The sequence below is a fragment of the Bombus impatiens genome, unplaced genomic scaffold (assembly GCF_000188095.3).
Source record: "Bombus impatiens unplaced genomic scaffold, BIMP_2.2 scf_0256, whole genome shotgun sequence".
Taxonomy (NCBI): domain Eukaryota; kingdom Metazoa; phylum Arthropoda; class Insecta; order Hymenoptera; family Apidae; genus Bombus; species Bombus impatiens.
This window is the reverse complement of record NT_176675.1, coordinates 101,893-127,890: the sequence shown is the minus strand read 5'-3', so window position 1 is coordinate 127,890 and position 25,998 is coordinate 101,893. Positions and strand designations below refer to the sequence as shown.

At 33.7% G+C, this 25,998-nt stretch overlaps 1 protein-coding gene across 1 annotated transcript in view; it reads right to left on the bottom strand.

Moving 5' to 3' along the window:
* Nucleotides 1-516: 516 nt before the first annotated feature.
* The window catches only part of LOC105680606 (acetylcholine receptor subunit alpha-like), a 51,646-nt gene continuing 26,164 nt past the window's right edge, over nucleotides 517-25,998 (bottom strand). Inside the window, exons 2-3 of the mRNA XM_033320175.1 lie at nucleotides 24,306-24,415; nucleotides 517-1,917 (exon numbers count right to left, since the gene is read on the bottom strand). Coding sequence (XP_033176066.1) covers nucleotides 1,854-1,917; nucleotides 24,306-24,415 — 174 coding nt within the window. The 3' untranslated portion in view covers nucleotides 517-1,853. The remainder of the gene's footprint in view (nucleotides 1,918-24,305; nucleotides 24,416-25,998) is intronic.

The window sequence follows — 25,998 nt, the reverse complement described above, 5'->3', positions numbered from 1 at the left end:
GGAAGAAAAGAGCAAACTATAATTTGTAATAAGTAATAATAATAATAATAAGTAATAATGTAATAATTTGAAAATAATTACATTGTATGAAACAGTTAGAAAGGAAGTTATAAAGGAAGACAAAAATCTACTAAAAAATCTACTGAAAAAAGGAGGGAACAATATTCATTAAACAACCTGTTCGTAACAAATTAACTACATTTTGTCTGAAATATTTTGCATGGTTATATTACTATAGTTAGTACATTTCGCTGAAAATAAAGCAATTGACAGATTTATGTAGCTGGCCCTTTTTCCTGATCACATTCCTGGATCGAACTTGCTGAACCTTTCTGTTCTAATCAAATTTCTCGCACAGCGTCTCGCTAATACAATTTTCTTATTTTTCCGATATTTATCTGTCTGACCCTTTTTCTCGACCACATTCCTGAACGAACTTCGCCGAAACAGTTTTATACGGAATCTGATTAATGCAATCTTCTCATTTTTGTCAATATTTATGCGTCTGGCCCTTTTTCCCAACCACATTCTAGTTCGAACTTCACCGAAACCGTTTCTCCCAGCCAAGTTCCTCGTACGGCATCCGATTAATGCAATTTTGTTATTTTTCCTTTTTTCTGATCGCATTTCTGATCGATTCTCATCGGACCCCTTTTTGCTAGACAAATTCCTCAGTATCAATCCGACAGTGTCTAGATAATTCGATCTTCCTGTTTTCCCGATATTTAAGGGCTTGTTCTCCTCTCCTGACTTATTCTCAGAAGTCCCCCCTTTTCAAACGTATTCCGACTCCCACTTTGCCAGAACCATCGCATAAAACGGTGCTTTCGTGAGACCAAAAAGTCTTGTTCCAAAACCCAGCGACTTTTTCCGTTGGTTCTAGTCGTGGTCCTCTCCTTTTATTATTTATCTTCTCTTACAATTCTACTTTACTATCTGTCCTTCTAATAGAATTGTTTATTTCATTTTGTAGTTTTTGTTTCATTTCCCAACGTTTGCCACAATTCCAGCGATGCTGCGAGCATTTCAACACCGACATACGCTCCAGTTCCTACGTCAGCAACTTTTTCCAAGTTTTTCCTACCTCTACGTATGACTAAACATTTTTGCTTCGTTACAGATAGATTTAAACGACAAGCAAGATCGATAAGTTTGCCGAGTCTGACAAGCACGATTCACTCAGTCAGTCGATACTATCTGCCACAAAAAATATACAAAAAGGAATCAGGAAACAGTAACTGTTCCTTTTTGGCTGTGCGCAAAATCGTGTGTAACGCCTACACTTTAAAACAACCTTTCAAACACTGTAACTCCGGAACAATTTTCAATAAACCACTTTCGATCCAAGCAAATTCGTCTCGACCGATTCAAAGACAGTGTAAACGAGATGATGATGCATCGTTGAAATCTTGCGCGTAACCTGTTTAATTATACGATCGAAGGAAAAAATTGACGCGTAGTATCGGTCGCGCTGTGAAGTTAATGGGCCGGGTTGTTCGACTGCGTCGAAATCGTCGCCACCGTATTAACGAACCGGTTTCTCTTGGCAGCGGAAGGCGTTTAATCGAGCGGGAGGAGCCCTCGAACGGCCCACGGAGAAATGAAAAGGACAACGGCGAAAGTGGAGCGTAAAGCGGAGGCTCGCGAGTGATTTTCATCTCGCTAATGCATGCAAGAACTTGCAGAAGTGTAATGAACGCTATTACGCGAAGTGGATCTCGCCTTCCGCTAGGAAACAACGACGACGATGACGATGACGATGTCGACGATGGCAGCGGAACTTGCGATTATATTGGCACGTCCCTTCGTTAAAACGATCCGTTTCCATGTTCAGGACGTTTCCTTTCGTTCTTTCATTCTCGTCTTTCCTTTTTACTTCGTTTTTGTCCTTTCCCTGTTCCTTCGGCATGGGGAAGGCTGGAAACCATAGCGGTTTAAGTCGATTCACTGCTATTTCCCATAAGAGAGTGGTGCGCGTTTATTGGTACAAAAGGTTCATTAATTTTTCAAAACGAGGAATCGTATTGAGGCAGAGAATAAAGTTTTTTATTTTCTTTTTTATTTGGTAGAATTTTTACAATCAATTCTCATTGAGAATGATAAGTAAATTATTTTGGCGTGGTACTGTAACTTGGATTATGAGTGTTTATAGTATGTTTGATTCTAGTTGTGTCGTGTCAAGTCGTGTCAAGTCGTGTCAAGTAATTGGATAACTAATGGGTTTTGGTGGTTGTTAACTCTTATAGTATATCTGTTACTGAATTTGGATATTTCTTCTTTAACTGTGGGTATCTTGCAAAGATAGAAGAATACCTCACTGAATCCAAATTCTTGGAATCTTGACTTAAACTGCTATACTATACCACTACCTACGCTGTTGAAGACTACAGAGAAGATCACGGCAAATCACATTCTTCATGGTTTGCAGGTGACCAATGTTAAAGTATGATATGTCGTCAATTAATTTCGTGTTACCGAAATTGTCTTTTTATTTAATTTTGATCTTAAGCTTTCTACTCTCCGTACCATTTTATTCCATTTACAAAAGTCTTCTACGACTATACCTTCGAATTGCAATAAACCTACGACTATACATCTTTTTTTCACGCTTAGTAGCTCTGTATCAAGACACTCTGTTTCAATCTTGAAGTGATAAAAGGAAATAAAAGGATTGATCAATAACGTGCTCCTTTTCTGCGACTTTGATATGTAAACACCGATTGCGAGAGCTCTTAATTCTGAATAAAGCTGAATTCACAGCTCGCGTGCGAATTATATACGTATGAATATTTATAATTAAACAGATTTTAAGTTTAGATTAGGGCAGCAAAATTACTGGTTTAAGTTTCGTTCGTAGCCAGGTGGAATTTAAGAGATTAAAACATGACTCCTTTCATGAGAATCGAGCATTTACATGCTGAAATGTTCTCTGCTTTCTATGTCGAATTCAGACCGACTTTTATACAAACATAATTTTAATTTTTTTTTTTTAGCTATGTACGTATGTAAATGTCGCGGTACACTCACATGCTTTATCTTTCGAAATTAAAGGTATGTTTCATTCTTGGTAATTTATGCACAAAAACAACTTGAAATGCTTCAATTTGTATTTTTTTTTTTTTTTTTTTTTTGTTCCAATTTCTTTCATTGTCTTGTTTATATCGGAGGTAACGTTCACCACACGGTTATGTATTTAAAGTGATATATATTGATCGTTTTATATACAAAATTTTTTCTTCAGCTGCTGATAAAATTATTTTATCCTTGTACGAATATGACGTTAATTGAGAAGAAGATTATTTTCCCTACAAATCCTATAATCTATCTTTTTATCATGTGGTTTATTATTTAGAAAAACAGTTTACTGCTGAACCTTTTTACACCATCATTTTCCAACTAGTAATATCAGTGAATTAACGAGTTACAAGCTGTATACTTTTCCCTCTCATAATTTTACAATATTACTAAAAGAAATCTGGTCGAATAACTTGTAATTTTTTAAATTCATTTGCAAGATTCCACTCGTTTCATTAGCCAACTTGTTACTATCACGCACAGCTTATACTTTGTAAAGTCGCACTAACAATAATTGCAATAAATTAATCCTGTAAGAAGGCCCTGAAGTGAAATATTAGCACTCTATCGTTTCTTGCTAATTTCAAAATGTCTGAGGATTACCTGATTAATCTTTGTACAAATATAACAAGCGCTATCAATGGGAAACATCAAGCTGATAATTCACAGGAAATATTAATGGAATCAGAATAGGGAAACGTGCGTGGAGAAGCGTTCGTTCCGATATTCAAAATCCAATTGACAGCGCGATGTAGATAATGCAAATTGTTCTCGTTGAGATGTTTGCAGCTAGTCAAAGCACGATGTTTGACTCGCCCCGTGTTGCTACTATCTATTAATTCGGAAACTGTAATTACGTTTGGTTATTTAGGGTGGCCTACGTAAGCCATTTCAGCTGGCCAGTGTCGCCTTGTATCGGCAACGTATCATTATTCTCGCGACAAATTGCTACGTCGTTAAGTGATACCTCTAATCTCCACCTGAATCATTAGCGAATCATTGTTATCTACATCTGTAAAGACGCGCTGTTTCAAATGTTTTCCACTAAATACTCAAGTAGAGCTTCGACGTATGCTATGATCTTTCGGTCATTTTCGACCCAATTTCGTCTTTCCAATTCTTTGAGCGAAATATGAAAAGATTCTTATTGGAATTCACGATCGCAATTATACGAGTGTCGGTAATGAACGTGCTTCGTCTGTCCCCAAAACGAAACGAGCTACACCTCTGCGTGAACACTCGTTTTACAGTTACATTCGTCCTTTATAAATAAGTTCATTTTTAGTTTATCAATAAGTTTATTTAACGCAATGACGAACAGTATCGTTTAGAGCGAGGTTGAGTATGGGTGAGATGTGAACGAGATTCAGGCAACGTACAATGAGAGGAAGTTTTTAACAGGAGGAAATCTTACACATTTACGGAAATTCATCGTCATTTTACTAGCAACGTATGTCGTGATGTGAAAACCACGAAGCATTTGCGAAGACGCGTACATCAGGTTCGCAACTCAACCGAGACGACACTGTCGCAGCGCAACGCTCGATCGCACGCATGGCGCTCGATGTCCTTTGCGAGACTGAAATTCCCAGATTCAATGATTTCCATTTCTTCGCAGAATTGAAAAGGACACTCGAGGATATTCGTTTCCAGTTGGACGACGAGTCAAGATAGCAGTGACTTGCTTTGTCGAGAGTAGGTTGACGGGATCCTGCATTGACGGAATGAGAAATGTTAGGGTCGACTGATAGAAGAACGAGTCAATGAATTTGTAATAGAAAAATATATTGAAATAAATAAAGGTATAAGTTTATGTTGATCCAGATCCTTACTCTCTTAATGTTATAAGACAATGGAATCGGTAGGGAGCACGTTCATATATTTATAGCAAAAGGACATTATCAAAAAAAGTTAACCTTATAGCTTTAGCTAAGGGCTACAAGGAACATAAATAGAAATCTGTTGATTAGTTCCTTTGTTCCTAGACCTTGCAACCCAAAACATAATGTATATTCAAGGGTACAATAATATGCACCTCTCCTTGTTTAGAATATTTTTTTACACATAAATAAAGATGTAGAATTTTTCTTGAAACAGTTACTTCAACAAGAAAACTTGCCACGCTTTGGCAAAGGTGCATCGAAGTCAACGGCGATTATGTTGAGAGATGAATACGGTTTTCGTAGCTAGCGAATCTGACTATCATTTTCCTTTCGTCCCGTTTCGATGATTGTTTTGGTTCTCAAGATACAGGCGAAAGTTCGTTGCTTAGCAGTAAATTAATTATTTATTAAAATATAATTCAACTGCTTAGGACCTCGCCCATTAAACATCTTTGGTTGATGCAGCTTGACAGAAGTTGGAGAAACTTGGAGGCAGCGGTCGACGAAGAAGAACAATAAAATTGATTGCAGAGGTTCGATTAGATAGTTTGTACATTGGATTGTAACGTAGAAAAATTTGGTCAAATAAAGAAAAATATTGAGAAATTTAACCGAATCTACGTCTGTTACAACCTGATACAATCACTCGGTACCGCTCGATACAATGCGTTTGTTTGATCTAATTGATATTACTGTTATCAGTCGGTTAGTTAGCTTTTTTGAAGATGTGCGCGGTCATGAAAGTCGGTACAATCGCGCACATGAGAATCGTGCTGATTAAAGCTGCACGGAGGACCCGATTAGTAGCTGACTCGCAGTCAGCAGGTACACGGGTGACTTGTGTTCAATACAGCGGATAATCCCCGAACAATTTTCTTAAAACATTAGAAATTCTTCTCGATTGACAAGATCAGACTATGATTCAAATATGAAACGATGACCAGGATCATGATCATCATAGCAGGATTGAAACACGACTTAGCTATTGGAATACAATTTTCGTCTCCCTTTAATGCTCGAATAACGTGCCACAACTAATTCTAGTATATAGACGAATAGTAGATAGACGTGCAATAGACCAAACAGAATCATCAATGAGGATATGCAGTGGGAGCATATCAATAAGGAAATATCTTGCATCAAATTCAACTGCATTTAGATTATAATTATTAGTTAAATAGAAATGTGGAAATTGTTCTACGTTTATTGTTGAGGTTCACTGATAGAGGAACGAGTGGATGAATTTGTAATAGAAAAATATATATTGAAGTAAGTATGGGTATATGTACAGGTATAGTGTATGCGGATCCAGATCCTCACTCTCTCAGTGTTACACTACAATAGAATATGATAGGGAGCACGTTCATACATTTAAAGCAAAGGACTCTAGCTGAAGGTTACAAGAAACAGCAACAGAAATCTACTTATAGCTTTTTTTTGTAGACTTTGTAACCCAAAACAACATTCATATTGAAAGGCACAATGATATGGACTCCTTGTTTTTAATTTTTTTGCTTCACTAAATTCTATTTTCTACGTAACAGCGGTGTCCGGATCACGGGTATACAAGAGAAAAGATGTAGAGCTTTTCTTGAATTACTTTAACATTTATGATGCTGCAAAGCAGATTCGATTATTTTTAGGTTGTATATTATAGGAAAGAAAAAATATCAAATTCTACGCAATACGATTAATTGAATTTACAAACATTTTCCTACTTGTTATTATAAATTATTAAACTATAGGTTTAAATGCATATAAAATATTGATTTTCATGAGAATTTCTATGGAAACACAGGTATCAACAGATGATTACTTTTCTGTTTCATTCGTATTAAACTACGCTTAATATTTTGATATCCAATTTAAACAGTGAAAATGATTTAAAATGGCTGAAAATAATTAAATACGAGTGCAACAAATAGTAAAATATGGTAAATATAAGAGTAAAAGTGGGTTATTTATCCTTAAAATAACAAGTATGGATGATGAATATTTTCTAAAAATTTATTTTTACCACATTGTTCGCATTTCGTTGAAATACGTCGGATAAGCTTGTTTAACACGTTGACACGATGGGGTTATATTAAAACAACACGAGTTGTTACTATCGGAGTTCCAAAAGATTGGGACCAAAAACTTAACAGGAGAAGGTAATCAATTATAAAAAGTATGGGAAAATTCATCACTGATTGATTATCAGCAGGTAATTTTTATTTTCCTCTGGTATATGAAAATCAACGACTGATTTACTTGTAAATTTGAATTGAATTGAAATAGATTGAAATATACTACACCGTAACATTATACTGTATTTCTACACTTTTTTCTAACAACGCTATCTAACTGACGTTATCAAAAATTTATTTGTCCATATAATTTATATTACTTTAATCATTCCAAAAAACTGAATAACGTGTCATCCTTCAGACGATCCCCGTGGCAATCGACGTGTTAATTTAATACAAATTGGTCTGCTTGCCATGTACTGTATCGCTCTGTGGTAAATTGTGAGAAGCAATTGGTTCGCCCGATGCGACTGAATCGGTGGATAATTTCAACTTGGACAATACTCCTATGATCTTGTGTCTCGAGTATTCCACCCACCTTGATAACTGAGTGATTGGCAAGGTGGTGGTGCAGATCAACGCAGAGATTAGATTCAAAGCATCATGATTTGCTCGTGTGTCGTGCCATGAGTTCACGGCACATCTATCGTTACGCTAAATGACACCGGTTCATATAACACACAGAAATTTCGACTTTCTACGTTTATTACGTAATTTCTAAGCTCTGGTTCCTACGTCTTGATTTGCATAATCAAACGCTCGTATTTCATGAGCATTAGACGCGATCAAGGAGGACATTCTCATTAAGGGGGAATTCTCGTGTAATATAAAAGCAAATGATCTGGAAATTTTTTTTTTACATTAACTACTAGTTACGTGGGACTGAAGCCTTTTGGAATGTAAATATAACCTTCAAGTATAAATGTAATTTCTTTTATTTCAATTCTTCTTGCTGTTTATTGATTTTTTAAACAATTTCAGTGTAAATTATCTAATCTTAAAAAAATTTCTTAATTTTCATTCGATCATTGTGACAGATACTATACTGTACGCCAACAATAGTTACATTGTCAAAGATGATCTTGCATAATATGCAATGAACAATAAAAAATGAAATAAAAAAATTGTGTTCGTATTTCCAGATTATCTATAAACATTCCACAAAGGTCCAGTCTCATCTACCCGGTAGTTAGTCTCGTAAAAAAAATTCGTAAAAATCATTTGCTTCCATTGTTATTACACGAGAGTCTCTCCTTTAGATTTTCCATAACAACTGCGAAGTTGTTTTCGCAGGATTTTGAGGCCATAACAGCTAATATTAGGTTGTCCAAAAAATTTCTTTCATTTTATGAGGAAATAATAGACGAACGTTTTTTGTTTTATATTATTTTGTCGAATTACATATGATCCATTTTGTTCTGTTCAGATAAACACCGCAACATTTCACAGACTTGGTTTCACCTTTGTATGAAGGTGCACTGTTGTAAAAAACACGTTTGCGAAAGAAAGACACTTTTCGGACAAGCTAATTACATTGATCGTACATCTATACTTATTACATAGTAACCATAAGTCTATTATCGTTCCCTTCATATATCAAATTTTATTATAGTCAGCTTTAAACATCCTCTATCGATATAACTTTGTTTACTTGATCACATCCATATCATTTACGATATACATCAAAATTTAGATAGATATATGTGCATAGATTTAATGTGTCTATTAATATTTAATAATATTTTCTGTTTATTTTACGACTGTGAACTTGATTCTAACAATCAATCACATTATTGTATAAATAAATTACAGTAAACACACAGTACCTATCGTAATTTTTCAAAAACTACCTTCGAAGGTAACAGAGATTTTACAAACAAGAATTTTGTTAAAGTTCCAGTTCCTTGACAATGTTAATTCATCCAAATTTTGTAGAAGTATCGTGAACGAATTATTAGTAAATACTTTGTGGCTTGTTAAATGCGTTTCATATAATAAAACAATTTCCATTCCGATATATCATGTTAATAGAAAAATACGAATCACGTATCTACCTACAACAGCAATTACAAGAATTGCGTAAGAATGATGTTTCCAGTCAATTATTTATATAGATCGAAGGTCTTATTATTAGTCCTGGATCAGATTATCCGAAGTAAGAGGATCCCCGTAGGATTTGAATTAACTGCAGAAGATTAAGTTAAAGTTAAGCGCCTAAGAAGGTTCTCGGGGAAACTCGATTGCCTTCTTCAGAATTCAGGAAGCACTTGGGGGGAAAAAAGCAAATCCTTATAGCGATCTCGGTGTTGGTTTCGGTGTGAGCGCCTTCCATTTCCGAGTCGGCCAACAGTCGCCGTGAAGCGAAAGGGAAAAGGAAAAGTGGGAGAGGAAAATCTTAATTAAAAGGTATATCGGTCTAGCGAGTTTGTTTGCTCCTACTTTTGTCGAACAATCGATGTTACTACCAGCGACGCATAAAAAATTAATAAACGGGATAAAGCGTGTCCGCGTTTCAAGCCGAAGCCTGTCTCCGTGAACTGGTAAATTCGCGAAAATCCCATATTCATAACAAAAGTAAAAAGTCCGGATACGAGATAGCAATCTTAAAGAAAGCTGCTGCGTCTATGGGAAAAAGTAGGTCGGTTATCACGGAAACAAATATTAAATATCTGCAGAAGGCGCGTTCGTATCGTTGAAATGAAAAAAGTGTTACGGACATTGCTACGCGAATAATACGCTAGAAACGTAGAAGCAATCGGAAAAATTGCACTGCACTTTCAGATTACGAATATTTCCTGCGATTTATAAGTAATGAATAGCGACACATTAAACATGTAGCGAATTAACAGACTATTTGGATTTTAATGACGAAGAAATTCTATTTTTATTTTCATTTTCTATTCTTTTATTTTCTATCTCATTTTATCTTGTCATTTCATATTTAATCCAAAATAGGGAAGTAGAATAATGGATTATTTTTTCTTCTCGTAAATGCATAAATAAAATATTCAAGGCAATGTAGCACGATATATTCTGTTTCTCTCGTTCTTTAATACGCGTATGTTTTGCAAAATTGCAAATTTTATTCTGTTTACATTTATACATTTAATATATATAAATATAAGAAACATGAGAATACATTTTCGTTTTGATTTTCTAAAAAAACCTACGGTAGGTATGAACCTACTGTAATTTATTTATACAATAATTTGTTTAATTATTAGAATCAAGTTCACAGTCGTAAAATAAATAGAAAATATTATTAAATGTTATTTTAATAAGAAAATTCACTATCAAAATAAAGAAAAATAAATAATCCTATCTTGTGTACGTTTTCACGATTATATTATGACATAAGCCACCTATAAACTTATCGATATGATACTGTACTTCTTTATATTTTATTGTTATACAATATGTTTACATATATTAGCTATACGTTAGTATGTAAATTAAAAACATGTTTTATATATTTCCGATTAAATATTGTACTCATTGACTAGTAATATGAAAGAGAAAAGGAGAAATAAAATATGTTTTCCGTCACTCCAATAAGAAGGTTAATTTTCTCTTGCATATCTTTTTTGGTCAATTCATGGCAAAGGAAATATCTTAATAAGATACCTCGTAAAATAGAGTATTTTGGCCATAATAATAATTTGTTACAACTGTTAGTGGCAAGCGAAGATAAATTTTTATTACGACAAAATAATAGGCAATTCACTCCCATTCATCCACAAACGATTCTCAATGCATCATTTGGTACGTGTAAAAGTATTTTATACATGGGAGGACACTTCTATATTTTGTTTACTTCCACGATGCTATGTTCCAAAATTACATCTACCGCCCAGGCCCGATCGCGGACAACCGCTGGATTTCCCGATGGACTCAGTTTCTGATCAGTTTCTTATCGATTCACATCTTCTCTTTCACAACCTTCGCTTAACTTTACGATATACTGTGAAATGGATCGAGCTTAGGTAGCCGCGCATTTATTTAGGAAATCCGTGAAATATGCATGCGTTTATTAAAAGCGACGCAAATTCCTTTAACGAGGTACAAATTGTAAATATTTCGCCAGAAATTTTTTAAATGAACAACGAACACGACGACAGTGCAGACAAATAACAATTCTCGCGTAGCTTCGGCGCTTGAAAAATGGAAAACACCTACTCAAACGTCTCCCATCAACAATACTAATCCCACGAGCAACATTAGAAAAGTAGAAACTCTACAATCAGTTAATGCTCGGTTAATGATGTATGGCGCTTTGGGGTAGAAATAGAAGAAAATATAATAACACGTTTTGCTGCGAGACAGAAAAAGAGGTTAGGAAAACACTGAAATCTACGAACAAAAACAACTTACATTTCGCATTTATCCCGAGAAGGTAGAGCAAGAAACATCCCTATGATTAACTGATTGTAAGACACTCGATAATCTAAAAACAAACGCATTTAACTCCGAGGTATAAACTACTGGCAATAAGCCCACAAACTATTATTCCAACTCGCTACAACAATTTACCGAGAGTTCTCGCGAACAAACTGTAAATTACCTCTAAAATAAAACTAAAAAGCAACGTGTTGGGATTATGAAACTAGCGAATCTCTGCTTCTTAACACGTTCATGCCGGCGTGTACCACCGGTGGCTCACGCTCGAATCTTCCATCAGACGGTGCGTACCGCCGAGAATGTAGTTCGTTCAGTAACTAGAAGAAATTGCCATATAGTTTGAAATTCAAATAATGAAAATTTAAAGTATATTAATTGAAAAAAATTAGGATTTATTTAAAAATATAATAATTCAATATTATAAACTTACTATAAACGAGAAACACATGGCGAGAGACACAGATAGCTGCGCCGGCGTGAACGTGTTAAACATCATATTTTCTCGACAAACACTAAAATAAAAACGACTGTTTCGACCGCGAACAAACACCGTCATACGAAACGTTGATTCCGTGAGAGAACAATTTTCCTCTCTAATTTGCTAGTTGTTCGTTTCTTACGGGGGAGAAATAGGATCAACGGAAACAGAGTCGAGTGGTAAATCAACGAATTCAAAGACGTCGATGATCAATGTGGCACATTATTCGTTGGAACGCGATTCAGTGGTACGCGACCATGCAGTCGAATATTCAGGTCAGTTGGCCCTTAATCGATATATAAGCGTTCCAGAATGACCTTTGAGCGGTCAAGTGAACCTGTGTGCATTTCCGTATGCAGTCGGCGATGCGTGGGCGTGTTATCTCGCATTTCGTACGTGCGCCTGGCACCGGCACGTACCGTCAATCCGAGGCAAGGGATTCTCGGGTTAGTCGCGAGGCAGAGTGCTCTTCCATCCTCGTTGATCTCTCCACGTAATAATGCTATCCTACTACATCTCTATCTTCCAACTGGTTACCTATACGGCGCTTCATCAAACACAACGTCTATCATTTTGTTTTAAGCACGTTAATTACTGTCCATGGCCGTGATTGTGTTTCGAACTTACTCTCTTGCGAGTTGAATTTTACATCTTGACGATCCTTAATACATGCATAATATATTTAACATATTTAACATAATAATTTAATAGGTTTAATATATTTAATATATTTATATAATAGATTTTATAGTAAGTTTAATATATTTAACGTAATGATGATTAAGAAAGTTTGTGTTACTTTATGGGCCTAGAAAAATAAACAAATTTACGGCACCTGTCCTGATACCATTCAGAAATGTTGAATGACATTTTAAATTTATTTTGAGCTATCGAGTATTATTTGGAATAGATTTAAATTAAATTTTTGTAAATGAAAATAATAACTCTGATTACTTCGTAAGTGATTCATGAAAATATGACATTAAATCTTCATAATATCCATTGTAGATTTCTGAAATGTTCCAACTTAGATTTGGCAGGATAGGATAACTTTTGTTTTACTTCCTGTTGATATATATATATTGGGTAAGTAATTACCAGATGAATCTCCTCCAGGCTATTCATCCTGTTGCTTGATAATCGTTGTTGTCTTGTGACTTTATACAAGAAAGAAATCGATCGTTATTATATAAATATATACATGCATAATTATTTTATAATTATAATAAACATACAATAATAATTATATATATTTAATATACATTTTATATTTATTTTATATCTATTATTTTATTTTACTTTATATTTATATTAATTTTATATTTATGCAATTACGAGATACAGAAATGCATAGATTATAATAATATGCAAACATATATAATACATATATGTACAAATATATACAATAATCAAAATACAATACCTTTTATAATACCTAATAGATAAAACAAATTTCTATCTTGTTTTTATCCTTCTAACTGAGTTTACGGAAATACGAATTTGCATAAAAATCTGCAGTTTAATAATAATCCTTCTTGTATGAAGTCACGAGACAACGATGACTATCAAGCAACAGGATGAATAGTCTGGATGAGATTCATTTCGTAATTACTTATCCAAGCAACGAAATTACCGAGCCAAATGAAAATAAAAAATAAAAATTTCCGTCTTTCAAGTACGGAGGATTGTATTTTTCGAGTTTATCCGTGGTAAGTGAAAAGTTCGTGTTTTATTCGTTCAGGTTTCTTTTTAGTTTTTTCTATTTACAACTTTAATTATAAATAATTATTAATAATTTAATTATAAATAAATGATATTTTATATCAACTGTAGCTAAATATTTGAGGCAGAGGTTAGTAATTATGGAACTGAATGTGAATCCATTGTTTGAATGCCAGTAATAATATTACATATTTAATTCTGCAATCCTATTCAATATTACACACGAATTAATTTCATTCCTCCAATATTGGGAACGAATTTGCATAATTTACAAAAGTTGGATTCACAGTAAACAATACTAAATATCATATCCAACATTTTGATTTAATTTTTTCTTACTATAATACCAGCTAGTAAGTTTATTATTAAATATCCTATGACAAAGCTTAGATTTTCAATACTTGTCCTTAACAATCTTCTATTTTTTTAACTGTTTAACTGATTTTTTAAATACGATATTAGAAGCAACTTACCTATTACGTTTTTGAAATTTATACGATCTTATAAATTATGTTTAACGTTATATTTACGATAACATCTACATGTGTTTATTTATAAAGAACATGAAGTTGTACGATATCCTTTTACGCTTAATATAACTGCAGAGAGCGAGCTCTACGTTTTCGAAACTGACATATCGTAATTGCTTCTTGCTCTCTGTCACACGTCTGGTCTAACAATCAGTATTCTACTTGTCGAGTGCTCATATATCTATCTCTACTACTGATGCTTATCATATTGTTTTAATAGGACATTTCCATTGGCATATCTCTCTCTCTCTCTCTATTAGACAGTTATAATCATATATTAAATTCATGAAATTCTCGCTATTTGTCGCCATAGAATTACATTATATGTATATAACAATAAATACATTATGGATACTGATAATTAAATTTAGTATATCGATACTGTTTATGAATATCAACTATATCTATAATCACAACTGTCGCAATGAAACTGCAAATGTCAAATTATCTTCCATTGTAATATAGTTCCTCTCTATACAATATATTACTATTATACTGTTATTATTATTTGTTGGCAAATTTAATTCAGTAAACAAAACAAAATCTATCTGCCTTAAACAATTAGTCAATATAATATTTAAATGAAAATAAAGCAAGTGTAACAAAATAAAAACCCCAAACAAGTAAAAAAGAAGAAGATGGAGCGAAATGATTCCTGACAAAAGCTTGGACGAAATTGATATAAAAAAAGTAGGAAATATGTGTCAGACAAGCGTGGAATTTTGATAGAAACCAGTTAGAATTTATTGCTTTTATAATATTCTTCTATCGTCTGAGAAATATTGCGCTTTTCAAAACTTCGATTTATTGGAACGAAACAAACAATGGAAACAGAAATAAAAGAAGCACAGTGTTGAGAAAATATTTTTCACGCGGTCGACGCGTCGTGCTGGCGAAAGATATCTCTGACGTATCATTTCATTAATTACTAATTCTTACAAAATATTTTTACAACAGCAATCTTTATATTTTTGATATATCGAATAAACTAAAGACTATGAAACGCAGTTAATGATAATGTCTTACCTGACTATTGTAGTTTCTTCGTATCAACGTGAGGAAGAGTTATTCACCGTTGTAACATTGTGTCGGATGATATAATTGAAATATTATACGTAACTGACATCTCATAATTCTCATTGTCAGGTAGCGAAATTGAAACTAAAGTCAAGTTTCAAACACCAGACTTTGTTACGAGACTACAGTTTGGCTTTATTGAATGGCAACTATAATACCTGTTAGTGTGGTAGAATGTGACTCGACGAAGACAATGTGTTCAAAGGCAATTTAATATTACACGATAATACCAATTCACGTGAATTATGTTTGCAGTTAACACCTTTTACGAATATATTATGTTATATGAAACATTTTGGAATTTCATTAGCGTTGTTACGAGGCTTGACTATGGCCATTATATTGGTAAAGTTTGGAACAAATATGATAATGAACATAGAAGCAACAAGACGTTTAGTGCAAGTATTTTGTGTATTTTATGCAACAACATTTAATTTAACAAGCCTCGATACATATCCAGTGGGACCATCTTTACATATATGTTTGCAGTATCTTGTAATTTTTATAATATAAACTGGCAGATTTGTTGCAAATTTGTAGTATCTCATCATTTACAGTGAATATCCTGTAATTTCTGTATATACTTCCAGATTTGTTACTTCGAATTTAACCAATATAGCCACGGTGGTCGTGTCCCATTACAATGCTAAGCAATTTTCAAAATGTTTTATATGCCAAATACAATATGAACATAAAGTTTTCCATGATAAGTGTCCAAATACTTTTGTGAGCCAGTGTATACGTACAGTGATACATTATATTTGAACATATCTAATGTAACATATTACACTACCTGATATATCTTTTTCTTTATTTCCACAATAAACCAACTTTATGAATATTTTTCTCTCTTACTGCATGCGCGTGTATTCGCTCGGTGAATTTCAAATTTACAATCTCAATGGACAACGATCGATTCTGGATTATACAAATTATAATTTGTTACCTTTATACATGAATTTATACATTATGGAAATTAAAATATATTCAAAAATATACAATATACGAACGGTATCAATATGTACGCGGTGATGTGCATAACTCGCGTTACGCCAGCGAATTAAATTACGTTAACACACGGCGGTTTAACTTGCCACGCGTTTGGTATAGCACTGATAGGCAGCAATGTTTTCTGATACGGTTCACCGTATCAGCCATGCATATACGAGCAACCTTTGCGAATGCTTCTCGAGCTGCTATTCCATTTAACGGAACATCGATTTCGAGGAGGCGACCTGTTAGGACAGATTGGTCGAGTCGTTTATGCCACCGTTCGTACAGGTAAGTGCTACAGGTTTCGTGCAGAATGTGTTTTACATAGTTGCGCATCCATCGTGAACAAATGCAATTGCCCACTGTCTTTACGCTTTAATTAAAGCGGAGTCGCGCCTTTGAACTTCGCAGCTCCGTGATTTTCGGAAATGAGAACTTGCGTTTTCCATATAACAGCAATTACGCTGCTGCTTGACTTATTTTATTGTATCAAGAAACGGATGTTGCTCGCTCGCTAAGCGAATCGCTGAAATTGTGTTCTTCTTTCTGGCGATCTTAAGATCTGATGACGGAACAACTGATGCAACATGGTGTGTCACAATCATGTAGAAGATGACAAATTGTTAGACATTTTACAGTTTTTATTTATTTCATTCATACGACTTCGTCTATATAGAACGAATGAAAATAACAAGAAGAGTAATTTTTGTTATAATACTGAAAATAGAGATTGTAATTTATCCATATTTTTTAGGATTGTTTGAAATTTATATTGTAGATGTACATTTTCACGAAAATGGATCTCAACACTTTAAAACAGAGATCGATAAAAATACGCTAATTTTTATTATATTTTTTAAATAGATGATCCTCTTTGAATGTCATCTACGTAGCTAAATTCCTCGTTTAAGAAACAGCATTTTTGCACCAACTATTTTTCTCAACCTCATAATTTCCGACATATTCTGTGAAGTATGTTTCCAACCCCTAACTTTGGAGCTATTTTGCAGATATTTTTTCCAGAACTATGTCGTACGTAAGTTTCGCTAAAATCGACGATCTGTGCTTGGTGATATTCCCTTGTAGGTCAGATATACTGATAAGTACATTATTTTTACACGATGGGTAACTTGTAAATAAACGTTTTGCAATGTACAATATACATTTTCGTTTCGTTCCCAATAGTGTAATTTTTTTCCGGAAAATCCGATTATTTTTTCCTGTGATGCAATCACAACGTCTGTTATTTCAAAACATTTTGAGTTTCAAATATTAATCCGTACATTGGTTGATGATCAATTTCCATTAATGATTAAAAAAGTAATGTTCCTCTATTGACAATGGGATTTTTTAATTGACACAGTTCACGAGGCGTGTTAGTTTGTTTAATTTATCTTTCACGTACATGATACGATTACTTTAACATAGTAACCCAACGACACACAATTAAAAATATTTTTCGCGTGATATTTAATTTCTTGAAAAATACAGTAAAATTTTGTAGTTTTTGCAGTATTTCACCAATGAAGATAAGAGATGAATATTTATAACGGTTTCTTTATATCTGATTTTGCATCTTATTTAAAACATTAAGATCTAAAAATTGGTTAATTAAGCAGCTACTTAATCATTTTAATAGCTGCATTATTATGCTGATATATTATTTTAGGCTATGACATATTATGACGAATATTATACTTATACTTGATCGTTCATGGTACAAAATGACAGCCACAGTAAATGATAAATCACAGTAATATTTTGCCGTTCATCTTTTCACTATAGTTCATTTTTACCATTTTCTTCTTTCACGTAAAAGGATCACGATAAGACGAACGTCATCAAGAACTATGCTATCTTATTACCATTAAAACTATGTATTAAATAAATATATTAAATATAAATATATAAAACATGTATTCTTTTCGTAAAAGTTTATTGTAAAATGCAGCTTCGTTAGTTTAAACAGAAAAGCCTTTCGTTATGCAGTAACCTTAAAAGTTTAATGTCAATTAATTACGCATACGAAATACACGCTTTACACCTACAAATTTTATTGAAGCTAATATTTTCGATAGAAATTAAATTGAATTATAGAAACAAATTCTTAATTTGTCTTTTTCTCAGATAATTTTTCGAGATATAGGATATCTTTAATAAATGTAAACAATCGATATGTAATTCCATTTTAACATCCAAACATTCTGTTTATATATATATATTCGTAACTAAAGTAATCTAATACTCTAGAATACTATATATTGGCTTAAAAAAAATATAATCACAAGGCAAAAGAGATATTTCCAATCCCCCTGCAATATTTTTTTATTCCGCCATTTCCACATTTTTGAAAGGCTTAGCTGTCTTTTTAAGCCGCTTTGATTTTAACCACGTCGACCCTCTACAGGCCAATAAGTCTAGATATTTATCAGGTGTTCTAGTTAACGATTTCACTTTTCGCGTTTCCCATTCATTTTTTCACCCGGTATCAATCGATGAATCTCGTTTCACAGCGACGCAATAAATCTCTGCCTTTGTAGGCGACGAACGTCACGGCGAAAAAAAAAGAGATGAGAAGAAAAGGACGAACGTAACGAGAGTGACTCGAGCAAAAGTGAGTGAAGCAGAGACGAAACAACTGCAAGTTAGAAATAAGGAGGAGATCGTCCAGAGCAAAAGGTGGAATAAGCGAGAGACTAATGGAACCGCGAGAAATCAAGTTAGTAAAGGGAATCTGTTGCCAGAGGAAGGTATTTAAGGAGGGAAGTACAGCCCGCCACAGAATACAGTGATAGACAAAAGTACTCATAGTACAGTTTGAACTGTACAATTAATTGATATTTCTATATTATAAAAATATGTTATGAAATATTATAAAATATCTTCTATATATTAATAATATATTAATATAATAAATATAATGTAATACTAAGATATATTATAAAACTATATATTATAAAATATTATATATTATATGTAATATATAATATACTATAAAAATTTCTATATCATAAAAATATATTATGAAATATTATAAAATATCCTCTATATATTAATAATATATTAATATAATAAATATAACGTAATACTAAGATATATTATAAAACTATATATCATAAAATATTATATATTAAAAAATACAACGAGTGAGGATTAAAGGGAATGGCATGTACTGGTTAACCAACAGCCGTTCCAAACTAAGTACTCAGAAACAACATATAGAAAACAGACTACTAATCTGTAAAGGCATAATGAAACCAATGTGGGCGTATGGCGTCCAACAATTATGGACACATCGGCAGAAAGTCACAAAGTGGAAACCTTGCGAACAATCGTACTTCACACAACAATAGACGTACTTTGATACGTACGAAATAAAGAACTACGCCAAGATGTTCAAATCTTCGCCATAAAGGAGAGAATTCAGCGAATATCCGGCACATATAAGTCAAGAGCCATAAGCAAGCCAAAAGCGCTAGCCAACACACTGAACACTGACAGTGTAGTTAAAAGACGGTAAAAAGGAGCAACTCAGACCCTTTTGACGCAAGATCAAATATAAATATATTCTTGTAATAGTGCTAAACCAATTGGAATTGACATCCACGCGATATCCTCAACAACTGAAACAACTTGCTAAATATCCTGTAGCACAAATTGCAAGAATCTATTAGGAGTTATTTAACAAAAGGAATAAATATATTATTGACCTGGATACATGTCTGTTTATTATACTCAGATACTTACGGTAATGAATGTAAGTATGCAGAGAAATGTTAATTAAATTAGTTGATTATCCAGATAGAAGTATTTGTACAACTGCATTAATTAATATTTGTATTGTAATCAATATTTCGTCCAATAGTAAGTCATTATTTTTTATATGTACTACAATAAATTGAATGCTTAATAAATTCGCAAAAATACATTATGTCCAAAGTTAGAAAATGTTTACAACATATGACATTGCAAATAATATTGGAAATAGATGAAACTGTAATGCTGATAGAAACTCTTATATATTCTCAACCGTGATCTTTTAAGTACGTAATTTTGCTGTTGTAAAAAGAACGAGTTAATTTCATTTTTTTAAACGAATGCTTATTGTAAAATAAACTTCTTTAGATATAAATTTTTTCACAAGAACATGCCTGGTATATATGTAATGCGATATTAATTCTACTAATAAACCATGAAAAATTCATTACAGAAATATTATAAAAATTCAGTATTTCTCAGTAGCTTCAGTAATACGTTACAATTAAAACATTAGATAACAAAAGGTAACAAAAGTACAAAATACGTTTGCAATTTAGCATATAGTGCGTAAATTAAGTATGTTCGATACTGAATGATAAATAAATGTGTCTAAAATTGAATTCAGTTTAGACGATACATTATTTCGCTTTAAAATAATTTGTCGTAAAGTGCAAGCTTTATATTCACAGTTTTTGCTTCACGTATTCCTAATGATAAATATATAATCTTTTTATTAATACACATAACACAGAAATATCGAATGTGCTCCTGTTTCTCAAAATGTTTCTTCATTATAGATCGAAATAAGGGCCCATTTCATATTCGTTAATTTTCCACACGATCCAACCTCGTTCAAAATACCAAAGTACCAAACACCTGCTCAGTTCTTATCTTAGATATTTTAATTTCATATACCCACCTTATTAAACCAACACTTAATATAACACAAAACAACATCGAATTCAAAACTGAAATTAGTTACGACACGCCCGTTGCGTTTAATCGTGGTAATTTCAATCGAATCGATACTCGCTACGAATAAGAAATAGACGCGCAAAAAGTGATTGTTTCTTCGACATATATTTTACGACATCGATCATTCGGCGCGGGATTCGAATCCACGATAAATGTTAACGTCTCGTATCGCGTTAATCTGAAGAATCGGCGAATCCAGACGCAGCTTAAAAAAACAGTGATTAGCCGTGGATGTGCAGTCGTTCGAATCTCGAGGAGACCGTAAACGTTGCGGCGTATAATCAAAGGAGATCCGCGGCAGCGTCGGAAGTTACCGCGGCGTCGAACGAGCGGAAACGTTTCTCTCGTGACCTCGGCCCGTTTGTCAAGAACCATTTACACGAACATTCGCCGCAGCGCCCATGTTTCATGCGATATGAATAATAATCTATCCGGTAACTACATCGAGAGCTCGCCGTGAGTGTCGAACACGAGCCAAAAACCGAGGGAAAAGGAGTGAAACAAGCTCGTTTGGGCTCTGGCTCGTTTATCAGCGAACAGGGCAAAAGTTACGCAAACATGTGCTGGACTAGGACGCAAGAAAACTGCGAAACTGCTGAACCAGTGCTGGCTTAATTCACCTTCCGTTTCAATTTACTTATCGTTCCTCGTTTTTCTTTCTTTACCGATCGTTTTGGTGTTCGCCGAGAGACATCCGTTCACAGAGTAGACGGATTCAGGCCAGTGGCGTGAACGAATTGCGCGAATCTACGATATCCGTATTATCGGGTCAGTGCCTGGTAGCGATGATAGCTGCATAATAGCGGCGTTTTCGAGCTACATAAATGTCCCGATAATGGGAAAATAATGATCTATATATATATATATATATATGGGTATTTCAATATTGCACTGATAATCAGTTCCTTCCCTACAGCGCTATATGTATGAGAACTTTATGGATTCACGCGTCTGACAGATATGCTCTGTCATCGGCTAATTCGAATAGCGCGTGCGTCCCGAGAGTCGCGTCACAATAAATTAATTTCATCTAATTTGTCTGCTGTATTTATTAATTTTTGCTGCCTCGGTGTTCAGCTTCTTCTTTCGAAAGTGAATTCGTCCGTGTTTCGATTTAGGCGAAGCTTTGAAAATGGGTTCCTTTTAGATAAAAAGAGAGGATTTTAGGCAACTCGAAGGTTCAGACACTCTTAACATTTCTTCATTTTTCCTGTGCTTTTCGATGTGCGACGTTGCTCTCTGATATACGTTGAGTCAAAAAATTGAACGTAGGCCAAACCGCCTCTCGTTTATTAACGTGTTATCGATACAAGCGAACAAGTGTTGTTCAAAAGTGGCGGATATTTCTCATTTCTCATTTCAATTCAATTTTCGGATACGAATGGTACGATAAGTGTTTCGATAGATAATTTGAGTGTTCATATTTTTGTTACCGTGTTCCCTGTGACGATAATTTCGTTTAAAATCTGAGTACGTGCGATCAAATTTTTGAATAACTGTAAATCACAAATACATGATATTTACATTAAATTTCGTAATTCAAAATTAATTGGCCCATAACAAACACTAAATACAAATCTAAAAATTGTTTGGCAGCTATTTCTGAAATTCGAGATACTGTTTTTTCGGGAACAATCGTTTAGCTGTTGCACTTGCATCTCGTGTCAACGTTTCGTAGACATTGCAGTCTACTTTTTCAGGGCAAACCTAACACTCAGAGTTTCAGGCCCCGTTGTCTTCAATTATACTTGCGAGTTCAGTCATCAGTTTGATCAGCCGACTGGAACATCGCGCAGTATAAATGAAGACACTGGGAAGCCTTCAGTTTCAGGGCTGCGCTGAAGAAGTAGACTGCAATGTCTACGAAACGTTGGCGCAAAATGCAAATGCAACAGCCACGCGATTGTCCCGAAGAACCAATATCATGATATTTCGAAAATGTTGAATCGAATAGATTCATTTTTTCCTGCCAAAAGATTACCTGATCGCAAAACAACAATCGAGTGTGAAAAATGGTATACAAAACATGAGAAAAGGACGAAATGGAAATAAGAGGAGGCTCGGCTTATGTTTAGAAAAATTAAAAAAAATGACAACTTTCGAATCGCTAAAAGTCCTTCTCCTCTTTTTGTCTACGAAGAATCTACTTTCAAGATTTCAGGCGAATCGAATCACGGACATTTTCGGAAGATCTTTAGAATACCGAAAAGGCATTAAATTTGTTTGCTTCCAGTTTCTACGAATCAATCATGATTAAATAACTTAAAGAATAGTATCAAATGTTATGCACAGTTTGAAAGATAGAACCTATTTTTTTTTTAATAAAATGTTCAGACAACTGAAACAACGAATGCTCAGCGACATTTCGTGCAACAGCATTTCAAATAAATAAGCTTTCGATCAAGCGTATTAATCCCGCAATTTCGTTATCGATGCACTGCGAGCAAACACGAATAATACGGATATCAACGAGATTCGATTCGATCAAAAGTATTTTTTTAGTTTGCACATCGTAACATTTCGTTCTCTCGGTTCTAAGTAAACGAACACCAGCAACTCTGGCAAACATCGGATAGGGTACACGTAACAGTAACGCCGAAATGGGATGAGAATCGTTGATGAATCTCATTCGTCGTTCACGCTGGAAAGTTCGAAGTTAATATTTGAAAATCTTCGAGTCGACGATACCTCACATTTTTCCGTAACTTTCGGAACAATGTCGCGATATGAGTTGCACTCCGACATCAAATAGACTGTACTACTTTGAAATGCAATATGCACGACGATGGTACCTCTCTTGTTAAGTCGAGTGGACGCTCATTTCTCCTTTCGTTAATTTGTCATAATCTGACGTGTGCACGAACGTGTACAGTGTACACTGTATTAGTCGGTTAATATCTTTTTGCAGAAACTTTTGATCTCTTGAGTTTGATGTTCGTCCTTTGCGAGATGAGAAATTTCCACCGAGTTAAATTCATTTCGTATCTCGTTACATCGCGATCAAATGTTGGGTAAATATTAATTAAAAGATGATTTCAGGTCGAATAATTAGAAACTCTCATCTTCTTGCTGTTCGTTCTTTAAGACGCTGGAAATAGTAGAGGTTTTACAATAACAAAAGATCTTCTTTCGATCTTGCCTGTTCTCGGTGCTTCATTTTGCCAGGAAATTTCGGGATTTCGATCAAAGTGCAAATGACGCGTCGATTTGTCGAAGAAATGAACACCCAATCGATTTCAATCTCTTGGCAGCATGCTGTGCCACTACTATATGTATAGAGTATGTAATGTGAAACTATAGAAGATGTAATTAGAATATGGAACAAAGAAACAGCAGACAGACTCACTTGTTGTAGAGGACTATGTCGGGCCGCCATATGTGGTCGGATGGCACGTGTAACATGTGAACACCACCGTACTCCTTCGGCTCCCATCGCAGTTTGTAGTCGTACCATGACTTGAAACAGCCAACACAAAAAATATAACCATATTATTGTTTCTCTTTAAAAAGCACATTAGATTTAGAAGAAAGCAACGTGTTTCGAATAATGTTCGATAGTTTTGACAATTTAAATTAAACATCCCGTTAAAAAATTATTCTCAAACAACGTACCCAGCCGTTTATTAATTTTGCCACCTTTAACAAATACGTTTGCATGAAGCTGGAAAATAAACATTAGTAAAATAAAATTTAGTCCGAAGTAACTTGTAGTTTTGTTCAGTACATACCGGTAAATATGACCATTTTAAAGTTTATTATTTATTAATTAAAAGCAACGAAAGCTACACCGAGCTATTTAACTGTTTGATACTTGGCATCGTTTCTACTTTGTAGAATTAAAATAAATAATGAGCTAAATAAGCTAAGTAAAGGACGTGTTACGGACTAATTAATTCTTTTCTCGTCTTGTTATTTTCTCGGAATTTTCACTTACGAATAGAATTTGTGACGATAAAGGTAAAATACACTCCACGCGTTTACATTATCAATGGTGTAATCTTGCACAAAAATTTGAATTATTCTCTTTATCCTATAATTTTTTTGTATATCTGCAATTATGTTTATCGCGTCTTGTATTTATTATATTCGGTTTTTAAATACTACGATTAATAAAAATTATTAACATATTACCTATCAGCTTGTGAGTACTAATAATTCACCCTGTATATCCAATTGTTATATTATTTCATTGTAATAGTTATGTAGGAGATATAACGTGCAAACCTCTCTCGACGACTTGTGTCAACTTTCGATGTTCGCGTCGAACTGAGCGTCGATAATCTAAACATTCCTCGACATTGAATCATTGCGATGATCGGTTTCAGTCAGTAGCCGGGAAAATGTCAAAATAATATAAATAACAAAGTAAATGAACGTAATTCGTTTTCTTTGATATGATTAAACCTTCTCTCTATCGTTATATATTATATATCAGTTATGTAACTATGCTGTAATTGTCAATCCATCGCATATCGATTATTAACGATGTTTACAGTATATTGAAATTGTTATTATGAAACGTCCATTAATAATAGAATTAAAAATGTATACTTTAGTTATTTAAATTAATTAAATTAAAATTGTATTTATTGTTATTTATTTTAATTGTAATTATATTAATTGAATTCAAAGCGTACAATTTAAGTATTTAAATTGATACAGTTGAACATCGATTAATGGACATCAAATACTGGCAACTTTAAAATAAAATCTAATATGAAAGATTTAGTGGTGGTTTCTTGTAAGATATGTTGGAGAATAAGAATAGAGACTGAAGAAAAATGTTACATTTTATTCAAAAACTTTTGTTCTCACGTGCGTACAATAGTTCAAGGAGTAAGTTACCTTCTCTCTTATGACAACAAAATAATTTGCATTTTAAAATGAACCGACACAAAACCTACTACACTTGCCAAACTGTACGATAAACTTTAAATCGCACCCTTGACTCGCTAACACCCTGCAAAACTGGTTGTTGAATAATTGCAAACAAAAAAAAAAAAAAAAAAAAAATTATTAATTTTTTTAAAAAATTAAAA